At 39.4% G+C, this 19,635-nt stretch overlaps 1 protein-coding gene across 5 annotated transcripts; it reads left to right on the top strand.

Annotated features, from left to right (window-relative positions):
- The first annotated feature begins 73 nt into the window (after positions 1-73).
- On the top strand, positions 74-13,087 carry TBPL1 (TATA-box binding protein like 1). 5 transcript variants are annotated; one of them, XM_053937603.1, is made up of 8 exons: positions 689-790; positions 1,546-1,605; positions 5,887-6,073; positions 6,701-6,783; positions 7,654-7,717; positions 9,408-9,511; positions 9,611-9,705; positions 12,569-13,087. In XM_053937603.1, exons 3-8 carry the CDS (start codon positions 5,939-5,941, stop codon positions 12,637-12,639), a joined length of 552 nt encoding a protein of 183 aa, XP_053793578.1. In that variant the 5' UTR covers positions 689-790; positions 1,546-1,605; positions 5,887-5,938; the 3' UTR covers positions 12,640-13,087. The 5 variants fall into 5 exon arrangements, with proteins under 5 accessions (XP_053793575.1, XP_053793574.1, XP_053793577.1 ...); XM_053937600.1 differs by lacking the exons at positions 689-790; positions 1,546-1,605 and adding an exon at positions 74-178; XM_053937599.1 differs by lacking the exons at positions 689-790; positions 1,546-1,605 and adding an exon at positions 216-327.
- The last annotated feature ends 6,548 nt before the right edge of the window (positions 13,088-19,635 follow it).

Raw genomic sequence — 19,635 nt, 5'->3', positions numbered from 1 at the left:
CGCTCTAGCCGCGCCGCGTCTATGCCCGCGGCGCTGGGCGATGTTTATTGTCGCGGGGAGTCGGCCCAACACCCGGAACGCCGCCGGGCGACCGGCACCCACTGACCGCCACCGCGCTGCGCCCTGTCCTGCCCTGCCCTGCCCCGCCCCGACCGCCGCCCGCCCGCCCGCCCGCACGGTAACGGCCGCCGCCCGCCGACGGGCCGCGCTCCTCCTCCTCCTTCTTCCCCTCGCCGCCGTCTCGGGTCCGCGGGCCCGGCCGGAGCCGCCGCCGCCGTTGAGCCCCCGCGTCCCGTCCCTCTCCGCCGCCTCCCCTGCCCGGCCGAGGTGAGGGAGGCGGCGCGGGGCCTCCCCCGCCTCGCCGCGGCCCTGCCGGTGCCTCCCGCCGCGGTGCCGATCGCGCCCGGGGCGGGAGGGCGTGCGTGGCCGGGGCCGCCGGGGCAGGGAGAGGGAGGAAGGGGCAGGGCATCCTGCGGAGGAACGGCCCGTTCCCCGGCCGGCCCGCGCCCGGCCCCGAGGGCTTTGTGGCGGCCCCGTGCCCTGCGGCGGCCGATGCCCGCACACGCCGGCGCTGCCGAGCGGCGGAGCTCGGCGTGGCCAGGCCGCCTTGCTGCCTGCGCTTTGTTTGTGCCCTGCTGGCCGCAGAAGTTTCGGGCTGGGGTTGGGGGGGGAGAAGAAATAGTTGTTGACCAGAGCGTTGTGACGCTGGCGCATATAGGGCTTTGAGTGAGATTCCCAGCAGCGGGAATAGGAAGGGTACTCGTGCTTCCTCAGCTGGGACTCGCAAATGGTAAAAATGTTTGACTGGGATGGAGTGAGAGGCTTACGCGCTGCCTTAAAATATTTTATCACAGCTAAACATTTTTACTTTTCTTAAGACATTTCATCATGTTGGAATGGCCACCGAACTTGTTGGTTCAGACTTTTGCCGTACTTATGATGATTTTTCCACGTATTATGAAGACAAAAATGGTTCTTCTTAATGCTTGGCGTTCCTGGATGTTCTAAGGGAAAGATGGCACGAACTTGAGTTCGAATGCATCTTGCTTTGAATATGAATGGACTTTTTGATGAAAGAAAAATTTGAGGGAAATGGCATGTAATGAATTATTTAAAATATGCTTTCTTGTCTTGCTTGATATACTCTTTGGTTTTATTCTTGCAAATGGATTTATTTGTGTTGTATGACCCTACGGAGGTGCAGTAGGCTTATCCAAGAGCAGGACTGATGTGCTACTTGCTTATGATATAGCTGGTATTATCACGCCGTGCATGGATCTAATTGAACAAATCCCTGCTTTGACACTGGTTTTGCACGTATTTGAAAATTTTCTCCCCCAAAATATAAATAGTCATGACTCTGCAAATCCTGAAAGGTGAGAATAGTAGCTTCAAGATGGCCTTTTGCTTAGGCCCAGTTTAACTTGCCATTGCAACAGAAAGTAAAAGCATGCACCACCAGCACAATGGCTGTAACTAAGAAAGTTGTTTGGAGCAGAGGATGTTCTGCACAGACAGTAGTAACTATGTTGCTCTTGTTTTCAGGGGGTCGTTCACTAGCCACTGTGACCTTACCGTGTCTAAGGATTCTAGCAAATTGCAGAGGTGTGTCACCTCCAGCGTTTCATATGGACCTGTTTCCTGAGGGGCTGAACAAAAATCTTTAAAAGTACATCTTCAGTGGAAGGATGTAATCATCTCGCTCCATTCCTGGCAGACTTTATTTATTCTCCCTTCTCATATGGAATCGTCCTGTAGAGGTTCATGTTAACTTCTTCAAAGATGCCTTTCAGGCCTTAGTTTGACAAATGTCTACTGACACAGTAGTGACCAATATCCTTTCAGCTGGGCTGTTGGAATTGTTTGTGGAGTTGGTCAGTTTGTGAACTGCTTTGGAGAAAGGTTAAAAATAACCACTAAAAGTTGCTTATACTTAGGCTGATGGTGAAAAAGGTGTTTATTAAACTGTTCTGACATTAACATAACCATTGTTACATATCCCCCGTCTACCTTTATAGCTCTGAGTTTCTTGGATCAAAGGTAGTCAAGAGCTTAAAATAATACTTTGTTTATATACCCCATCCCAAGTGCCTTTCCTTTTTCTTTGATGATGGTGCTGTGGTTGGTTTGGAACTTTCTGAAGACAGACTGCTGGCTTTTTTAAGATTGTAAGATTTCCGTGCAGGGTGTTTTGTCTTCACGTGTGTTTATAAAGTATCTAAAATAGTACATCTATGATTCTGACAGTGGATGTAGAGGTAATGCTTTAAGAACTTGAGTGGTCATTCCTCCGTCCAAAGTATTTCTTATTCTGTGGAGTTTCTCTAGTTTCAGTGTAGGATACATTACAGTGTCAAATATCCTTGCATTAGCTTTTGTTGTTGTTTTTATTTTTGTGTTATCATGCTTATTCTATTTACTTTTATTTCCTTCTTTTTTTTTTCTCTTAGGGTAATATTCCAGATATATCCCTGAAATCTATGTTGAAAAGAAAGAATGATGCTCTAAAATGTCCCTGATAAAACAAAATAATGCAAACTTCTACGGAGATGTATTTCAACTTGTTTACTCTGTCAGGGTAGATTGTGTTAAGCTGGCGTAAAACAATTTGAAATCAAAGTTACCTAGTTTCTTGTGTTGGAGAAAGTCAGATGAAGTACATAATCTAAAAGAAATGCTGTACATGTAGGCAAATTTTTTTTCAAATTTATTATTGAATTATTAAATTAGCATTAGCTGTCAAAACATCATTTTAGAAATGAGATCTGGATTGCCAAAATTCTACAGTTCAGATGAGACAACCTTCAAAGGGCAAAATTAATCACCAAAACCTAAGCTGAGCTCAATAAAATCAACTTAAGCATTTGCAAATCCAGAACTGGAAAGAACCTGATGTTTGGTTTCTACTCAACCTCTGTTCTGCAAGTGTAACTGCATAAGTATGGAATATAAATAGTCTTATAAGTAGGGAGCACTATTTTCCCCATTTTGCAGAAAAGATACAGAAATGCAGAAATTCAGGTTTTGGGAAATAACAGTCAGTGCTACGGTAGTGTGTATGAATAGCAGAGAATACAAGAGACAGCTGGGAAAGAGGAGGATCAGAATGTTCCAGCTGGTCATGCTTGCTGGAGATATGTGTAAATAAGAGCAACATCTTTCTTTCTTGGACATTATTAGACCTTTTTTGCAAATATGTTCATCAGATTTTTTTTATGTAGTCCATGTATTTTTATTTTTTTAAGAAAGTTTAAGTTGCTTTTCTTCTCGTGGTTCCTCTGAATTTAAAGTTATTTAAGGCTTCCAAAAGGAAGGTAACAGGACATCTTCTCTGTAGATTATTTTTTCCTTTGTTGTAAGTAAGGCATGAGACATTAAAATGAATGCTTAAGTCAAAGATTGTGATATGTTAATGCTTGCTTACTGCTTGATCACAAGTATCCAAACCTAGAAACATTTTGGTTTACCCAATCTTTCCAAACCATGCCTTGGAAGAGTTTTAACATTGTGTTTGTATGCTTAATCGGAATGGCTGTGTTCAAAATCATTGACATAATATATACAATTTAAAATTAAAAAGCCCCTCCCTTAGTATCTGTTGTCTTGAACTTTCAGAGCATGTCTAATTAAAATGGGGACACACCACTGTAATCTGTGTAATTTTTCTTCTCTTTGTATCTATGCAAGTAGATTGTACTTCTAACCCAGAGACATTGTAATTGCTGAAAACATCCTTACTGACAGCTCCACAGCCGCCTTTTTGCCTTAATAATAGATCTTTTCCTTTTAAATTGTAATTTTCTTCTCTTTCCAACCACTTTTTCCTTTGTTCTGAATGAGCATGTGACTTTTCTCCCTGGATCATTTTAAGATAAGCCATGTTTTATGGGCACATTATCATACAATACTATGGTTGCTTAGACGTTAGCAACCTTTTGGTGGTGTTATGCACGAATCTGATGTTCTTTCAGAATGTAGAGACTGAGTGTGCCAGCAGATGCTTGCTGATAATTGGGAGACGCTGCTGATTGGAGGTATCTTGTTGACAATCTTTCCTGGGTTCCAGTAAGAGCCAGGAGTTAGAGCCAGGGTGGAAAACAAATGCCGCTCTGAAGATGCCACGGGTTCCAGCTCCGTTCTGGCCCTGCCTGCATGCCATTCAAAATCTGCACATGTGCTATCTTTGGATCTGGTGCCATAAATTACTTTCCCAATCTGTAGTAGTCCATCAAAACCAGATGGGATAAGTAATATCTAACTTTGAGGATTCATGTAATTTTTGGTTCAATAGAAAGATTTTAAAAGGGATCTGGGACTACTAATTAGTTACTGTTTGTTCTCTTCTTTGCCTGCATTCCCTCCACCCCCACACATAACCTTTGGTTTTTCTGTTTTCCTCTTGCTGTTTCTTCATCTCTTTTCTGTATTATCATTCATCTTGCCTTTTCTTATATTGGACAAGCCAACAATTACAGAATAATTCTTTCAGCATAGAACAAGCTGCAGAGTGTAAGCAGCAACCACCACAGCAGTTGACACAGTACGTTGTGCACATCTGCCGTGTAGTTTGTTACTTCTGTGTTATCAGTGAGTGGTAGTCAAAGATGCACCTTGAGTTCTCCATTACAGACTATGTCATGATGTTTAGTCAGATGAAAATACTGATAATAACATTAATGTTGTATCTTGAAGATTTCTAATATAGAACATAAGGCCAAAACATTGAAAGTGATATAAATACATCATAGTCTGCTAGGTATGTTACTGGTCTTGATGCATAGTGTCCTGCTTCTTTCATGGCAATGACCATGTGGAGCATTTCACATATGTGACAGTTTTCCTTTGATTTTGTTCTTTGCTTTCCTTTTTGTTTAGTTTGGATGAAATACTGCTAGAAGGTTTATATAAGTCCTTTTCGCTGTATACCAGTGATCTTGCTCTTGTTGCCTCTCATTTCTTCACCTGAGATCTATCTGAGATGCCTGCTGTCTTGGCTTTGTATGGTTACAGAAGAGATATTGGGTGTACTTGGACTGGGATGAGTGGTAGCCCAGCTGCTGGTGTTAGGATTCTCTTTCCCAGCTGACGTGTGTGTGGGGAGTGCCATCTTTGATGAGCATGGGCAGCCTGGATGCTTCCTGGGTGCCTTCGGTTTGCAGTGCATGCGCTGGGCGGCCATCCTGTGCCATCACTGTTACCCGTGCTTTTCCTCAGGAACATTCCATCTCACTCTGCCCGTACAGTACCTTCCTGTGGGCAGTGCAGACAGTCAGCCCAGGCTGCTGCTGCCACCAGGACATTTTGTGTAGTTTGCTTTGAGCTATTATTGGGAGAGATAGGCCAAGAGTGCTGGATGAAGATGGGAAAGCTGTGGTAGCAGGCTGTCTACAGACTGCAGTTTGTGTAACCGGTGTTAGTTCAAAGTTATTCATAGGCTCATCCATTCCAACACAAATGTCAAACTGTTCAGAATTATCAGCTTCAGCAGTCAGAGAAGTGTATTTCCTGAGGTGTCTAATGACATCCTCAAACAAGCTGAGGAAAGATTATCCACTGGAGCTATGGAAGAAGTTTCAGTAATCTTTACAGTGTGTTAATATGCTTAGTAAGAATTGTAACATATTTAACTGGCAATTTAAAATACTCTTATATATATATGTATGTATATGCACTTCATTTCTGTTAGGTTTGGCAACATGGCTTTGAACAAGTTACGTCCTATTTTCTAGCACAAAAGATGCAGACCTTCCCCTCCCCTCACACTGTTAAATGAGTCAGAGTGTAGTGACTTCTGCTTCTTGTAACTTTTAAGGGGCAAATGTATACAATGATATTAACAGGCAATTTTCTATTGTTATGTTTAATTTTATCATTTTTGCTTCTCAGGATGTGATCTTCGTGGTGAGCTGGTGGGAAAATTGAGTTGTAAATCACCCCAATGGATGCAGACAGTGATGTTGCACTGGACATTTTAATCACAAATGTAGTGTGTGTTTTTAGAACAAGATGTCATTTAAACTTGAGGAAGATTGCATTAGAGGGAGCAAATGTGATATACAAGCGTGATGTTGGGGTAAGAGATTCAGCATACCTCAATTATCTGTTTTTAGAAATGTTCCTTAAGCTAAACATTCTTCTGCCTAATACCTGTGTATGGTGGATAGAGAAAAGCAGAATTTTCTTTCTCTACTTCTCTTGCTGTAGGTATTTAGTTACTAATACATTACTTGTACAGAAATGGGAGTGATGAAATGCTGTCTCAGGAGACAGCACTTGGTGAGGTGAATATTGGGTACAAGGTATGTGATGAGGCCTGTTATACCTCAGGGTCTGTTTTGCCTCCCAAAATTTGATGGCTGTGTCAAGAAAATATATCTTGATACGGAGTCAGCAATGTCAAATCACTGTAATAAGAAAAAAATCAGCATGGTACTTTTACTTTTCAGCTTTTTATTCAGTGAAAAATACCTTCATTTAATTTATTTTGTGTACACTGAATCATTGGCTATTTCATGCTTATTTTGTTCTTCTCAGGAGCTAGGCTTTTTAATTACTAAAAGAGATGAAGGAGCAGTTCATGCCTATCAAAACTAAAGGGAGCTTTAGTGTAACTTTAGTTGATTTGGATAATAGGTAATTTTTTTTCTAGTATGAAATTGAATTACTGCTAATTTCCAATTTTTCTACTTTTCTTTTTTAGAAGGTTTTAATGAAGCTTAGGAAACCTAGGATTACGGCCACAATTTGGTCCTCAGGAAAAGTTATTTGCACAGGAGCCACAAGGTGAGTTCATGAAGATTCTTTCTCTAGCTCTAAGTCCTTGTATATTTTAAAATACAACATTGTGGTACTTGCTGCTGCTTAAATTGGCTCACACTGGATCACATATAGCTCCTTGTATTTGGGAGGAAGTTTTATATGTGAAGTGTTTGTGTCAGATAGTGTTGAAATCTTAAACAACATAAGTTTAGCCTTCTTGGGAGAGCAGCAGGGAAAACTGCCTTGTTAAGAAAATCCTCGAGTGATTTAAGAAGCCTTTAAGAATTCTGTGTGTTTAGCTGGAAGTTGAAACTTGGGAAGGGATGACCTTTCCTGAGGATATCTCTTTATTTTTTCACAAAACCCCACCTGAATTTAATCAAGTGTTGAGGGACTGGAAAGAAGCAAAAGCAGACTCTCAGTTCAGAGACATCTGACACTCACTAAACTCTTAAGAGCTGAATTCCTTTAAGATATGTCTGCATTTCAAAGTAAGGAAACGGTAAGTCAAAATAGTAAATTTGCATACTTTCTGTGTCTGATCTCTGTTCCAAAATTAAAGAGGATTGTTCTGGATGTTAACTCCAGACTACACATGATCTTGTTTAAGGGTACTTAAAATCATGTATGATGAAAACATGTCTCTCACTTCAGCTTGAGCCAAGTGCCAAGATACTCCACAAACAGGGCATGAAGGACTCCATTGGAATGTCTATCTAGTTAAAATGTAATACTTACAGCAGGATGAAGTGAAAGCTGTCCATGAGATCATGGTTGATGTGCTAAATTCTATAATGGTTCATTTTCTAGTCTGAGTAGCTATTGTGGCGTGTGTGTGCACAGCTATATACTCTATTTCTGCTAATGCTAGATCCTTTTCTTTCTTCTTTATAGTGAAGAAGAAGCTAAATTTGGTGCCAGACGACTAGCTCGTAGTCTACAGAAACTAGGTTTTCAGGTAATTCTGATGAGAAAGGACTTGAATGACTCAAGCAATGCTGGTAGTTAATTTTTTTAGAAAGAAATAAAGTAGAGGGAGCATAATGATTTAGCAGTTAATGTGTTTTCACTCAAATGGCCTTTTTTTGTCCAAATACATTTTCCAGATGCTGGTTAAAGAGAAGCTGTCCTGTTTTGTGGATTTGAGTTTTGTTTGGCAGCTCAGAGCAGTGGTTCTTCACTGGATAATGAACAACAACATTTGTTTAATATATGAACAGATGTGTCTTAGATAGAATTTACAATATCTCAAAAGATTTATTTGGAAAATGCTGAAACTATGGTAATTTGAACATAATTTTCACTCATTTCTAATGGAATAGCAGATACATTTCCATCTGAATAAGGGCAGGTTTGAGCTTCTTAAATTAAAGAGAAAGGAAGAAAAGTGCTCCTGCACTGTCATGTTGCACAGCTGGAAATCTGCCAAATAAAATACTTAGGACAGGAAACACCCTCTTTAATCTGGTTTTGGGTTAACATTACCAGTCAGAAACACCACTTGTATTTCATAGTAAGGGTTGAAAAACAGCAACATGAACCACTTAAAATTACACAATTTGGTGCTCTAAAACTTCCTGATAGTCTGTTGTGCTGTTTACACACAGGTTCAATTTAGGGACAGACAATTAAATAGACACAGTAGCTGTCATTTTCAGGGAAAGACTACTTTTGATTATAGTACATAAAGGCAGTGGTGGCAGCCTATGCTGGTAATGCTGCATCAGAGCCCAGCAAAAGTGTGACACTCCTACTTGTCACAAATGTGTACTTTGGACCCAGCCCTTTAAAGTTGGAATGGAATGTTAAGTCAGTGAGGTGCACAGTACTTCCAGGGTGGAACACACCAAGTTTTGTCAAAAAGTGAGCAGTTTATATTTTGAAGATTAAGTTGATTTAAGACTAAGTTGCTTCTTTCTAGCTATATCTCTAGCTATCTTTCTAACTATCTTTCCAACTATCTTTCTAACATCTTTCTAAAAAGTGTAGATTAAAAAAGAACGGCCATTTAAAGTTTAGGCAACCTCAGAAAACGAGCAAAAGTTTCCCCAGTGACATTGCCAACACTGACCTGTCAGCAATGCAGTTTCTTTGTATAGCAGTTGTCTGTTGGCTATTTTGTTGTCATCTAGAGTAGAAAACCAGTTTGCTCTACTGGCCACTGGACATTTAAAGCAAAACAGTTGTCACCTTTTTCCTTATTCTTAGCTTTAATGCAAATGGTATGTAGCAACAAGGCATTAAAGAAGTTCACAACAATATTTAATATTTTTCTCTGCTTCCTTTGCTATTCCATGAGCTGTTAAATTTAGTTGATTTTCAGTGGGGAGGTGTTTAGTACAGCAGTTTGAGTTGTTTCTGCGTCTCATCCTTAAACTGTACTATAACCATGCTGCTGTAGTGACCATGATACAACTCAGTTGTACAACTCAGTTCAGCAGTTAATCCACCAAAGAAGGATAATATAAATATTCTGAGTCCATTAAGTACTCTTTAGATGCCTATTAGAAAAGCATCAGTCTCAAGATTCTAATTTTGACTCATCAAAATATTCTAAGTAGTAGCCTTGTCTTTTTTTTTTTGTTGCAACCCATGCATCTGACTTGCTGTAAATTTCTAATGTATTTTTTTCCATCTCTTTTGAAAAGGTAATTTTCACAGATTTTAAAGTTGTGAATGTTTTAGCAGTGTGCAACATGCCCTTTGAGATCAGATTGCCGGAATTTACAACGAATAACAGACCTCATGCAAGGTATGTAGGATTTTAAAGAATTTTAGTCCTGGAATACTTCTTAAGCTTTTATTTTTCAGTTCTAGATCTCTCTTTTTTACTTTTAATTTTGTTTTCTAGTTATGAACCAGAACTTCATCCTGCCGTGTGTTACAGAATAAAATCTCTCAGAGCTACCTTACAGATTTTTTCCACAGGCAGTATCACAGTTACAGGTATTTTAATGTCAAAAAATAAATATTTAACTTGTTGGGAATAATTAACTTTAGAGCCAGTAGGTTTGGGAAAACAAGATGTTTAAAACAGTCAAAAGATAATGTTGAAAGTATTTAGTTTCCCTGCGCTAGCACCTAGTTTGTTTTTTAGTGAAAGTGCCAGAAGAGTTGTAGGGAAAGTGTTATTATTGGATGGTTCAAAAAATTACTTAGACTGGATGTACACAGTCTGTTTTTTTAATGAAACCAAAAGTAAGATAGCACTTAAGAATGCAGGTAATTATTGTTTATTTAAATATTTTAATTTTCTTCCTTTTTTCTTCCATTTGTAGAAATGTTAACTACACTGCATTTAGCATTAACATCCCTTTCATATATACACATTTGCAAACTTCAGATTTATGGAAACTCATAGGATAGTATAGCATTTTGTCATAAATGAACCTGACCAATATTTGCAGTTGTACAGACTTGTGCTCTCTTCTGTTAAAGCTCAGCTAAGAGAACCACCACTGAATCACAGGCATCAGTGCTTTTTCCCATGTAGTCAGAGACATGGTTGTTCTGGGTCTTGGAGAAGCCAGCCATTTTTTTTCTTCTCTCTTCATCATTTTCATTTTTCATTTTCTTTTCTGTTTGCTTGTGAGATGTTCGCCATCAGTGTCCATGTACAAGAAGTCAGATTTTCAGAGAATACATGTTAAAATGCTACAAAACCAAAAAAAATCATTTTGTGTCACTTTAGCAACAATTATGTCTTGCAGTTGTTAGAGCTCAGCTACTGGTTCAGAAGCTGGATACAGATTTTTTTTATTTTCACAGCTTAATTGCTCAACAAATGCCTATATTTATGCAGAACATTTCCAACAAGATATTGGAATCAATGTTTTCTAAAGAAGACAAACTTCCATCATATTCAGTAATCTAAAAATGAAGAGCTAAAAAGTATTTCAAGATTGCAGTATATGTTCGGAAAAGTGCAACTGGTCTAGCCAAAACTAGAAACTAAATTTAAAATAAATAAGAAGCCTTAGTATCACTGCAGTGATAAAAATCTCTCAGCGTGTCTTGTCAGCCTCCTAATGAGATTCAGCTTCTCTGTAAAATTCTTATTCATTGCTTACAAAATCACTTCCATATTTTTAGAATTTTCCTTTCAAATAGGAAGGTAAATATTGTAAACATAGAAGTTTTGCATCCTTCTAGTTTAGTTGTAGCAGTGAGTTTGAAAAACTAACTCAGACCTCTGTTGATTTTCTAGGCTTCTGCTTTGCCTCTCTTCTAGAGGAAAAAAATGTCTTGAGTCTTACGCTTCTTATTCTAAAAATTATTTAAATTACTTTTCAGCCGTAGTACACTCCTTCTCAAGTGTGTTCAGATGAAGTTTCTTTTAAAGATTCATGTTTCTGTAGTACTAGTACTTGTAATACCTTTTCCTTAGAGAATTTTGAGATACATAATTAGAAATGTTAGAAAAAAACCCATGAAAGTGAGTTCTTTTCATGAGACAAGTATAAAAAGATTTTGTTACTTTCATAAAAGATAATAAAAATCACTAGGATGTAATAGAAAGAAGTATTATTTCTTTGACTCTGAAATGAAAAATGAGGGGGTTGTTTAGGGGGATTGTGTTGTTTTGTTTTGGTTTTTCCTTCTCTTATATGCCGTAGAATGATGATCCAGTTTTTACATCTCTTCAGCCTTAGAGAGAGTGGCATTTTTTTGCTGGAACTATTTGCCTATTCATAGTCTCACTTTTTGAAGGCTTCTCCTTTCCTGAGAACTTTCTTTTCTAATAGCAGCCAAATGTAAGGACGGTACAGTATCTCCCCAGAAGACGGGTATCTTTCACCAGGCTTGTTGTAGCTGAATGCTTCACTCAACCAGTTTGAAAATATAGAAAGAATCCTATTCTTGTCCATTTGATTTCTGACTGAGCATGTAAAACAATAATTACTTAAGTAACTTATGCTTAAGTTATTGTTTTTGGGAGTAATTTTGAACAGTTCTCTATACTTGGAAGAAACTTTTGAAGTCTAAAGTGGAGTTACAAAAACCCTGAGTTCCTACTTATCAAAGCATATGAGAAATTGCTGTTGTCCTTTACCTGCATCCACAAGCTTCTATCCAGAATTAATATCTTCCACCATGTTACTACTCACTTATTTGCAATCTTACCTTTTCGTTGCATAAAGTGGTCTGGTACCACCAGCAAGCAATGCTAGGTTTCTTTTTCTTTGCCTGGATGCTCACAGATCATGTTAGATAACCTTGATATGCTTCTTCCTGAGATGATCAAACCATTCCCTGGCTTGCAGGTTTTGTCCTGAGATCACTGATGAAGCTATTTGCAAGTCTATAATTTTCAAACCTAAAATAATCTTGCTTGAAATGTACTTCAGTTAAATCCAGCATTATTTAACAGTAGCTTTTGTTGGTAGGTTTTTAAAGCAAGAGCAATAAGGGGCTAGGCTTGAAGAAATAAATTCCTAGAAGACTGACATAAGTAAAAGAACTTATTTTACCTCTGCCACTCAGCCTCTTCTCTGGGCTGTTTAAGACAGTCAGTTGAAAATCAGCCAAGTTGTTATGAAATTAAATGACAGTATTATTTAATTGTAATCTATCCACTGACAAATGTAGAACATCTTTCAGAGTTACAAGAAAAGACTTTCACATAAAAAGTGTTCAGAGAAAAACTGTTAAGTTAGGAGAAATGGGAAAAACTTATTATTGTCTGTGGTATGAAGTTGTGATTGCTAATAATATTAAGCTTTTTTTAAAGGTACTATTGTTCTAATTTCTGATTCCTTGCATTTTCTCTTCCTACTGCCTTTTTTTTTTTTTTTAAACTATGTCTCAGGGCCAAATGTAAAGGCTGTTGCCAGTGCTGTGGAACAGATTTATCCATTCGTGTTTGAAAGCAGGAAATAAATTTTGTAATTCACCACTTGATGGTTAGGTTCCCTAACCGAGCACCTTCAAAGACTGCTGCACATTGGACTAAAAGCAAAAAGGAAAACTGGACCAACCACAGCAGAGGAATACAGACTCTTTTACTTGCTCATGGCCACAGTATAGACTCCAGTGCTTTTGGATTTTACTCTTAACAGTGCTGTATTGTAAAAACGGAAGTTTACAAGATATGAAATTGCTGCTTTTAAAAAGACATTCTATTTATTTTTGCAGTAATTTCTGTGTATTCATAAGCAAAGCTGTCACGATGTGCACTACCTTTAAGACTTTTTTTTTTAGCTTGGGCTTGTGTTTTATTTGTGAATAGTCTTTTACATTTTTGTATGCTGAATATTGGGCACCAAAGAAGCTGTAAAAGTTACCTTTTTCACCTGATGAATGTGCACAAATAAAAGTTTGGAAAATATTTCTCTTCATACCTGTTCTGTTATATTCCTTCCCTTTTTATATTACAATTAAAATTGTATAGTTGCAAATTAATTTGAAACAATGTAAAAATAGTCTTTTGTTGATGCCTTCTGTTTCTGTTTGTAGTATGTGTAAAACTTTGTGCTTGGGCTAGATTGAAATCTATCGTAGTTACGTATGTTTATCTGAGGATGAAATTTGGTTTGTTCCCAGTTCTCTTAACTACATGCCAGACTTCAAGAATTTTCTTGTTGTTACATGAAGAGAAGACATTTCTAAATATAAAGGTCTATAGCAAGTGTTTTCTTGTAGATGAATCGTAGAATATGCTGAGTTGGAAGCGAGCAATCAGGATCACCGAGTCCAACTCCTGGCCCTGTGCATGACACCCCAGGAGTCACGCCCTGTGCCTGAGAGCAGTGTCCAAACACTTCTTGAACTCTGTCAGGCTGGTGCTGTCACCATTTCCCTGGGGAGCCTGTTCCAGTGCCCAACCACCCTCTGGGTGAATAACTTTTTCGTGATACCTATCCTAAACCTCCTCTGACTCAGCTTCATGCTGTTTCTTCAAGTCCTCTCACTGGTCGTGAGAGTGAAGAGATCGGTACCTGCCCTTCTGCTTCCCCTTGTGAGGATGTTGAAGACCACAATGAGGTCTCTCCTCAGTCTCCTGTTCTCCAAGCTGAACAAACCAAGTGACCTCAGCCCCTCATAAGGCTTCCCCTCCAGACCCTTCACCATCCTTGTGGCCCTACCTTGGACACTTTATGATAGCTTAATTACATTATCAACTTATGAAGCTACTGTAGAAAAAAACAACTACCTTGTCTACCTACTCAATGCAAAAGAAAAAAATTTAAATGTGAACTTCAGGAAATTGTTGTGCTTCAACTGGAGAAGATGTTGTGGTCACTCTAATCCAGCCCCAGCCTATTGCTGAATTATTAACACAGACCTTTTCTACGCTCTTCTTACTGTATGCCATTTTGATGACAGGAGCTGCCAACAAGCAGTGAAGCTTGATTCTGGCATGTATTATTATTGGTATTAATCTTGGACTTGGAAGCCAGTAGATGTTTCTCTCAGTAAGTGCACATTTGAAGCAGAAGAAAGGTGAATGCTTAAAAGTAACTGCAAATGCTACTTTTAAAAAGATACAATAAATATGTATAAATGTATGTATGTCTTTTTTCCCTATCTCACTGAAGAGAAGTGTAACACTGCTCTTGCGTGCTGAAGGTAATGTTCAGTCCTAGGGGGTGCTAAAAATAGTAAACTGAGCTGTTACTGTACTGGAAATCACAGCTTCCAAAGAAAGGTGGAAGAACAGCTGGAGGAAGCAAATGCCTGGCATGATGGATTTCATCCGCCTGAGGGGGTGATGTAGAACTTAAGGCTGTCCATAGTGACTTTGCGCAGAAAGTATGTAAAGGAAAGAGTAGTATGGGAAATGCTTCACCAAATCCCTCAGAACAAAAAAAAAGAAAACTTTGCCGTAAGTTGTAAGTGATATGTTCATAAAGGCCTTTTGGAACTCTGTGTCAGAAAATGGTTTGGGTTAGAAGGGACCTTCAAGATCATCTAGTTCCAGCCCCCCTGCCATGGGCAGGGACACCTTCCACTAGACAGGTTGCTCAGAGCTATATCTAACTTGGCCTTTAACACATCCAAGGATGGGGCATCCACAAGTCCAGGCAACCTGTTCCAGTGTTCACCATCTTCACAATAAAGAACTTCTTCCTTATACCTAATTTAAACTTACACTCTTTTAGTTTAAAGCTCCTCCTCCTTGTCCTGTCACTACATGGCCTCTCCATGGTTCTTACAGGTTACCTTCAGGTAGTGGCAAGTCACAGGTCTTCTCTTTGTTTCCAGATGAACAATTCCAATTCTATCAGCCTTTCCTCGAAGGATATGGGTTCCATCCCTCTCATCATCTTGGTGGCCTCCTCTGGACTGATTCCAGCAGGTCATGTGCTGGGACCCCAGAGCTGGATGCAGCACTGCAGGTGGGGTCTCACCAGAGCAGAGGGACAGAATCCCGTCCCTCACCCTGCTGGCCACACTGCTTTGGATGCAGCCCAGGATACAAGTGGCTCTTTGGGATCCAAGTGTACATTGCTGGGTCATGTCCAACCTCTCATCCACCAGAACTCTCAAGTCCTTCTGGGCATGGCTGCTCTCAGTCTGTTCATTCCCAGCCTGTGTTGATACCAGGGGTTGCCTGGACCCAGGTGCAGCACCCTACACTTGGCTTTGTTAAACCACATGAGAGTTGCATGGGCCCACTTCTTGAGCTTCTAAGAGGGCTTATAACTATAAAATTATGAAGCTGAGTTCAACAGTCAGTGAATTCAATATAGCATGCTATGTGTAGGAAAGCTTGCTACACCTAAGTTTTCCAGTTTGTGTCAAAAAATGTGGACCTTGGCACTCCTGATGTAAATAAGGATTTTGTGTATAGTCAAAAAGCAATGAACAAACCACCATTAAGGAACACTAGTTATTATTATTACAATTTTAAAAAGGGAAAATCAGAAGGTATTTGAACATTGAACAAAATTGTAATGGGTTTTGAGGTACAAAGTGTAGTCCCAAAGTGATGAATGAGGATTTGGCCATTATAACTACAATAGCTGTCGTACATTAGGCTTGCCTCTTCAAATCAAATTACAAAGCTCTTGAGTGCTACCAGTGAATATCTGGAGCTTTTATGAAGCATATGTGTCTCCTAAATTTATCTGTGGAGAAAGAGGAACATTTTGCTTTGTTAGTACTGTCACATAGTGTGAAATCTGTCTCTTAGAATAAAAATGAAAGCTAATAATGAGCTGCAATGTATTAAAATGGGCACTGGTTCTTTTGAAGTGCTGCCTAGATCCATGCTAGCAGTTTGAAGCCTTTGTAACAATCCATAACAGAGCCAAAAAGCACACTACCAAATTTGCAGGGTAATATTGAAGAGAATAATAGCAAATAAAAGATCCCTTGAAATGTATGCCCACCTGTCCTTCTAGCTCTAAGGGAGCCTTAAACTATGAAAACTACATTTTAAAACCTCTGATGATGGAAGGCATCTGCTGGTGTATGCTTATTCTCAGAGATATCACTGCTTTTCCTACTGCTCTAAATATGTAGGTCCCCACCTCAGTTTGGAATAGGCCCTGCTGCTGATGCTTTCTCCTGTGTGCACACACAGCCCTCCTTTCCCATCATCACCAGTTAGCATTTGTTCCTTTGCTGTGTTGTGCTGCCTCCACCCAGGCTCTCGCTACCAACTCCTGCATGCTCAATAGGAGATCCAGGCCAGACAGTGTGTCCCAGCGTGATGGCTCTCACCTCCAGTGTGGGAAGCAATGCTTTGGATAAACTTACCTGTCAATCATCTCTTCCTCAGTGACCAAGTTTCCCAGAGCATTGTTCATCTGTCCCTGGTTTCTCCATGTGGGTCCCCTGCAAAATTCCCCACAGTGCTCAGCTGCAGCACTGGCAGTGCCATAAAAAGTTCATTTCACATTCTTTACAGAGAAGGGTTGGTTCTATTTATACACCCCACTAAGGCCAGTAGATTGATAACTCTGACTCATTGCTGGCTTGTAGGTTGTCACAGCTACTGGAACTTTTCCTGCAGTTTCTAGCACCATTTTATCATTCTCTGACTTGCAGTTAGTGTTACCAGAGAAATTTGTGCTTTCGTTTTCAGAATTGTATGCTGTTTTTTTCATGGATTTGCAAAGTTTTGAATTCCAACCCAGTCTTTCCCAGTTTAGTGTGGCCTGCATATTTAATAAGCATATTCTGTTCTGTAATCCAGTCCATTGATGAAGATGCTGAATAATTTTAGATCTGGAACAAATTTGTTTGTGGAGTGCTTCAGAGATCCAGGGATGTGATTTGTAAAATGTATCCCTTTTTTCCCTTGTATTTTCACAGTTGATGAGATGGTGAGTGCCAGCTCTGTATCATCAGATGTGCAGGCTTTGTTATAAAAGACTGTACAATTATGGCTATGTTTATAGGCTATATAAGACTAAGTCTGTAGGACTACAGTTGAGACTGTAGCTATAATGATTTTAAAAATCCTTGACTACAGCATCATCACTTGTAGGAGTTATCTGAAAGTCTATCACTGTCTCATCAGTAAAACCAGTATCGAAATTATCCCTTCTTCAGGAATATGGCATTTTTATTTATTTGTTTCTACACTAAATAGGTGTGCATAGGAAAAGTTTAGAAGAGCTTGCAATAGTCGCAAAACCCGTAAACTGGGGAGACAATTTCTATGGTATGTTCTAAGTTAAATTTGTTTTTATAAGAACATTCAGAAAATTTATTACAGCAGAGGATTGTCTGGAAAGCTGCAATGCTGAGAAAGATTTTGCAGAAGCCTCTTTCACTAAATACAATTTCATAGAAATTAAAAGCCAGTACAGACTTGGATTGTATGTGCAAACATCTGCTATCTGGAGGCAGCTATCAGAAAAGAGTACCAGCCAGAGCAAATGGGGACACAAAAGGAAATGCAAATAGTCCACTACCTGGTAAAGTCCAGGATCAGGAAACTGATTAATTTCCTGCAATATAGTCTTAAAATACAGTGACACTAAATATTACTGGATTTAATCCCAGGCACTTGTTAGTATAAGAATGATGTTGGCAGCATATTTGGAAGACTACCCAGAGTCACCTTAATATTTCTCATTCTGAAGCTGACTTAGTAGAATGCATGATACTGATAACCATCCTCCGGCATAAACATGAAGCAGGTGAAGAGATTTTCATAGATATCAGTGCTATAAAATTAAGGCTCTCATCCTGAGGTAGCTAATTTTTTTGTGACTTCAGGCAAATAATGGCCTTGGCTTCAATAGTTTGTTTTCAGGTCTTGAACATCAGCTCACCATCTTGACTAGACTTGTGCATACAAATTTGTGATATCAGTATCTAGAAGTGCAACCATGTGAGAATCTGATCAGAACTGATCTGCTATACTCAGAAGTAAAACTTTATTTGTGTCAGTAAGTCACTTTTCCTTCAGTGCAGAACATAGTCAGGTGGTTTTAATGCTATGAGACAGCAAATAAAGTGGGATCACGTGCTTAGTTCAAACTAGTATCTGCACTCCAGCTGACTTCTGTCAGTCTTCCAGCTGCCTCAATGAAATGCTGGAAGAAGTGCCACTTTTTGGCTGCAGAGACAGCCAACATGCTTTTAAAGCATGCTTTAGTTTTTTTTCTTTAAACAAAAAACCACTTATTTATCTGCTATTATATATTTATCTACTGATCACTCTAACAGCATCTATTAACCCACTAAGAAAAAAATACCTATGTTCTTTTATGGGAGCCATATGGATAACCCTTTGTAAAGACTTGTTGAGTACTTTAGGATACACTTGCTAAGCAGTAACCAAGAAGTGGACATAATTTATGATCTGCAGTGATTACAGTTCCTTCCTGAACTCCCTGTGTGCTGCCATGTACCACAATTCTCACTTTCTGAGTCCAAAAGTCAAAGTCTAGTGTGCCCTGTTTATTTTGACATCAACTCTTCAGTTTCCAAATTTCCTGGAAATGAGAGGCCAAAGAAATCCTCTCTCCTCTTCTGTAAGGCCATAGTCAGTTTATATTACTTTATTATACAAATCATAGAATCAATAAGGTTGGAAATGAGCTCCAATATCATTGAGTTCAGTCTTTGACTAACCACCACCACGCCAACTAAACCACGGCACTAAGTGCCACGTCCAGTCGATTCTGGAACACTTCCAGAGAGGATGACTCCACCACCTCCCTGGGCAGCCCATTCCAATGCTTAACTGCCTTTTCAGTGAAAAAATTCTTTCAGATACCTAGCCTGGACCTCACCTGGTGCAACCTGAGGTTATTTCCTCTCAACCTGTCACTGATTGCCTGGAAGAACAGGCCTACCCCCACCTGGCTACAATGTCTTTTCAGCTAGTTGTAGAGAGTGATGCATTTAGTGTCCTGCATTAAACAATCTGACAATGTTTTCTGAGGAGTATTTCCAAGGTCACTGAATCCTGGCCCTACTGAGAAAATTTATGTAAAATTCCTCTTACAAGGTGACTGTCCTCTGTGTTACAAATAATTACGTTCAGCCAAACAAGATCCTTTTTCAAATCTTGTCAAGCTGAATCCTAAATTAATTTATAAAAAGGTTACACCAGTAGTTCTGCACTAATGTCATCCTTTGCATTCCATAGTTGTCCATTTTTTGGACATAGCATTGGACATAGCATTTTTTCCATAGCATTGTTTTCCCTAACTTGCCAACAGTTAACCCTTTTCAGCCCCATTTTTGCTAGCCTAAACAGACCTGTCTTTGGTAGGCTCCTCCTGTTGAGACTCTTTCTTCTCCCTGGCACCCTGATTCTTCTTTGCACTCTTCCAGACTGAACTGTCATTGAATATGAATAGGAGAATTGTGTGCAATATTTCAATTTCCATTCATCTGCTGTATGCAAGAAGTGAGTAACCTCGGGATGTGAGGGATGCTGGTATAAAACAGAGTCTAGATTTCCAG

This window comes from Vidua chalybeata, chromosome 3 (assembly GCF_026979565.1).
Source record: "Vidua chalybeata isolate OUT-0048 chromosome 3, bVidCha1 merged haplotype, whole genome shotgun sequence".
NCBI lineage: Eukaryota > Metazoa > Chordata > Aves > Passeriformes > Viduidae > Vidua > Vidua chalybeata.
The sequence above is the reverse complement of the archived record's forward strand: the minus strand, read 5'-3'. Positions and strand labels throughout refer to the sequence as shown.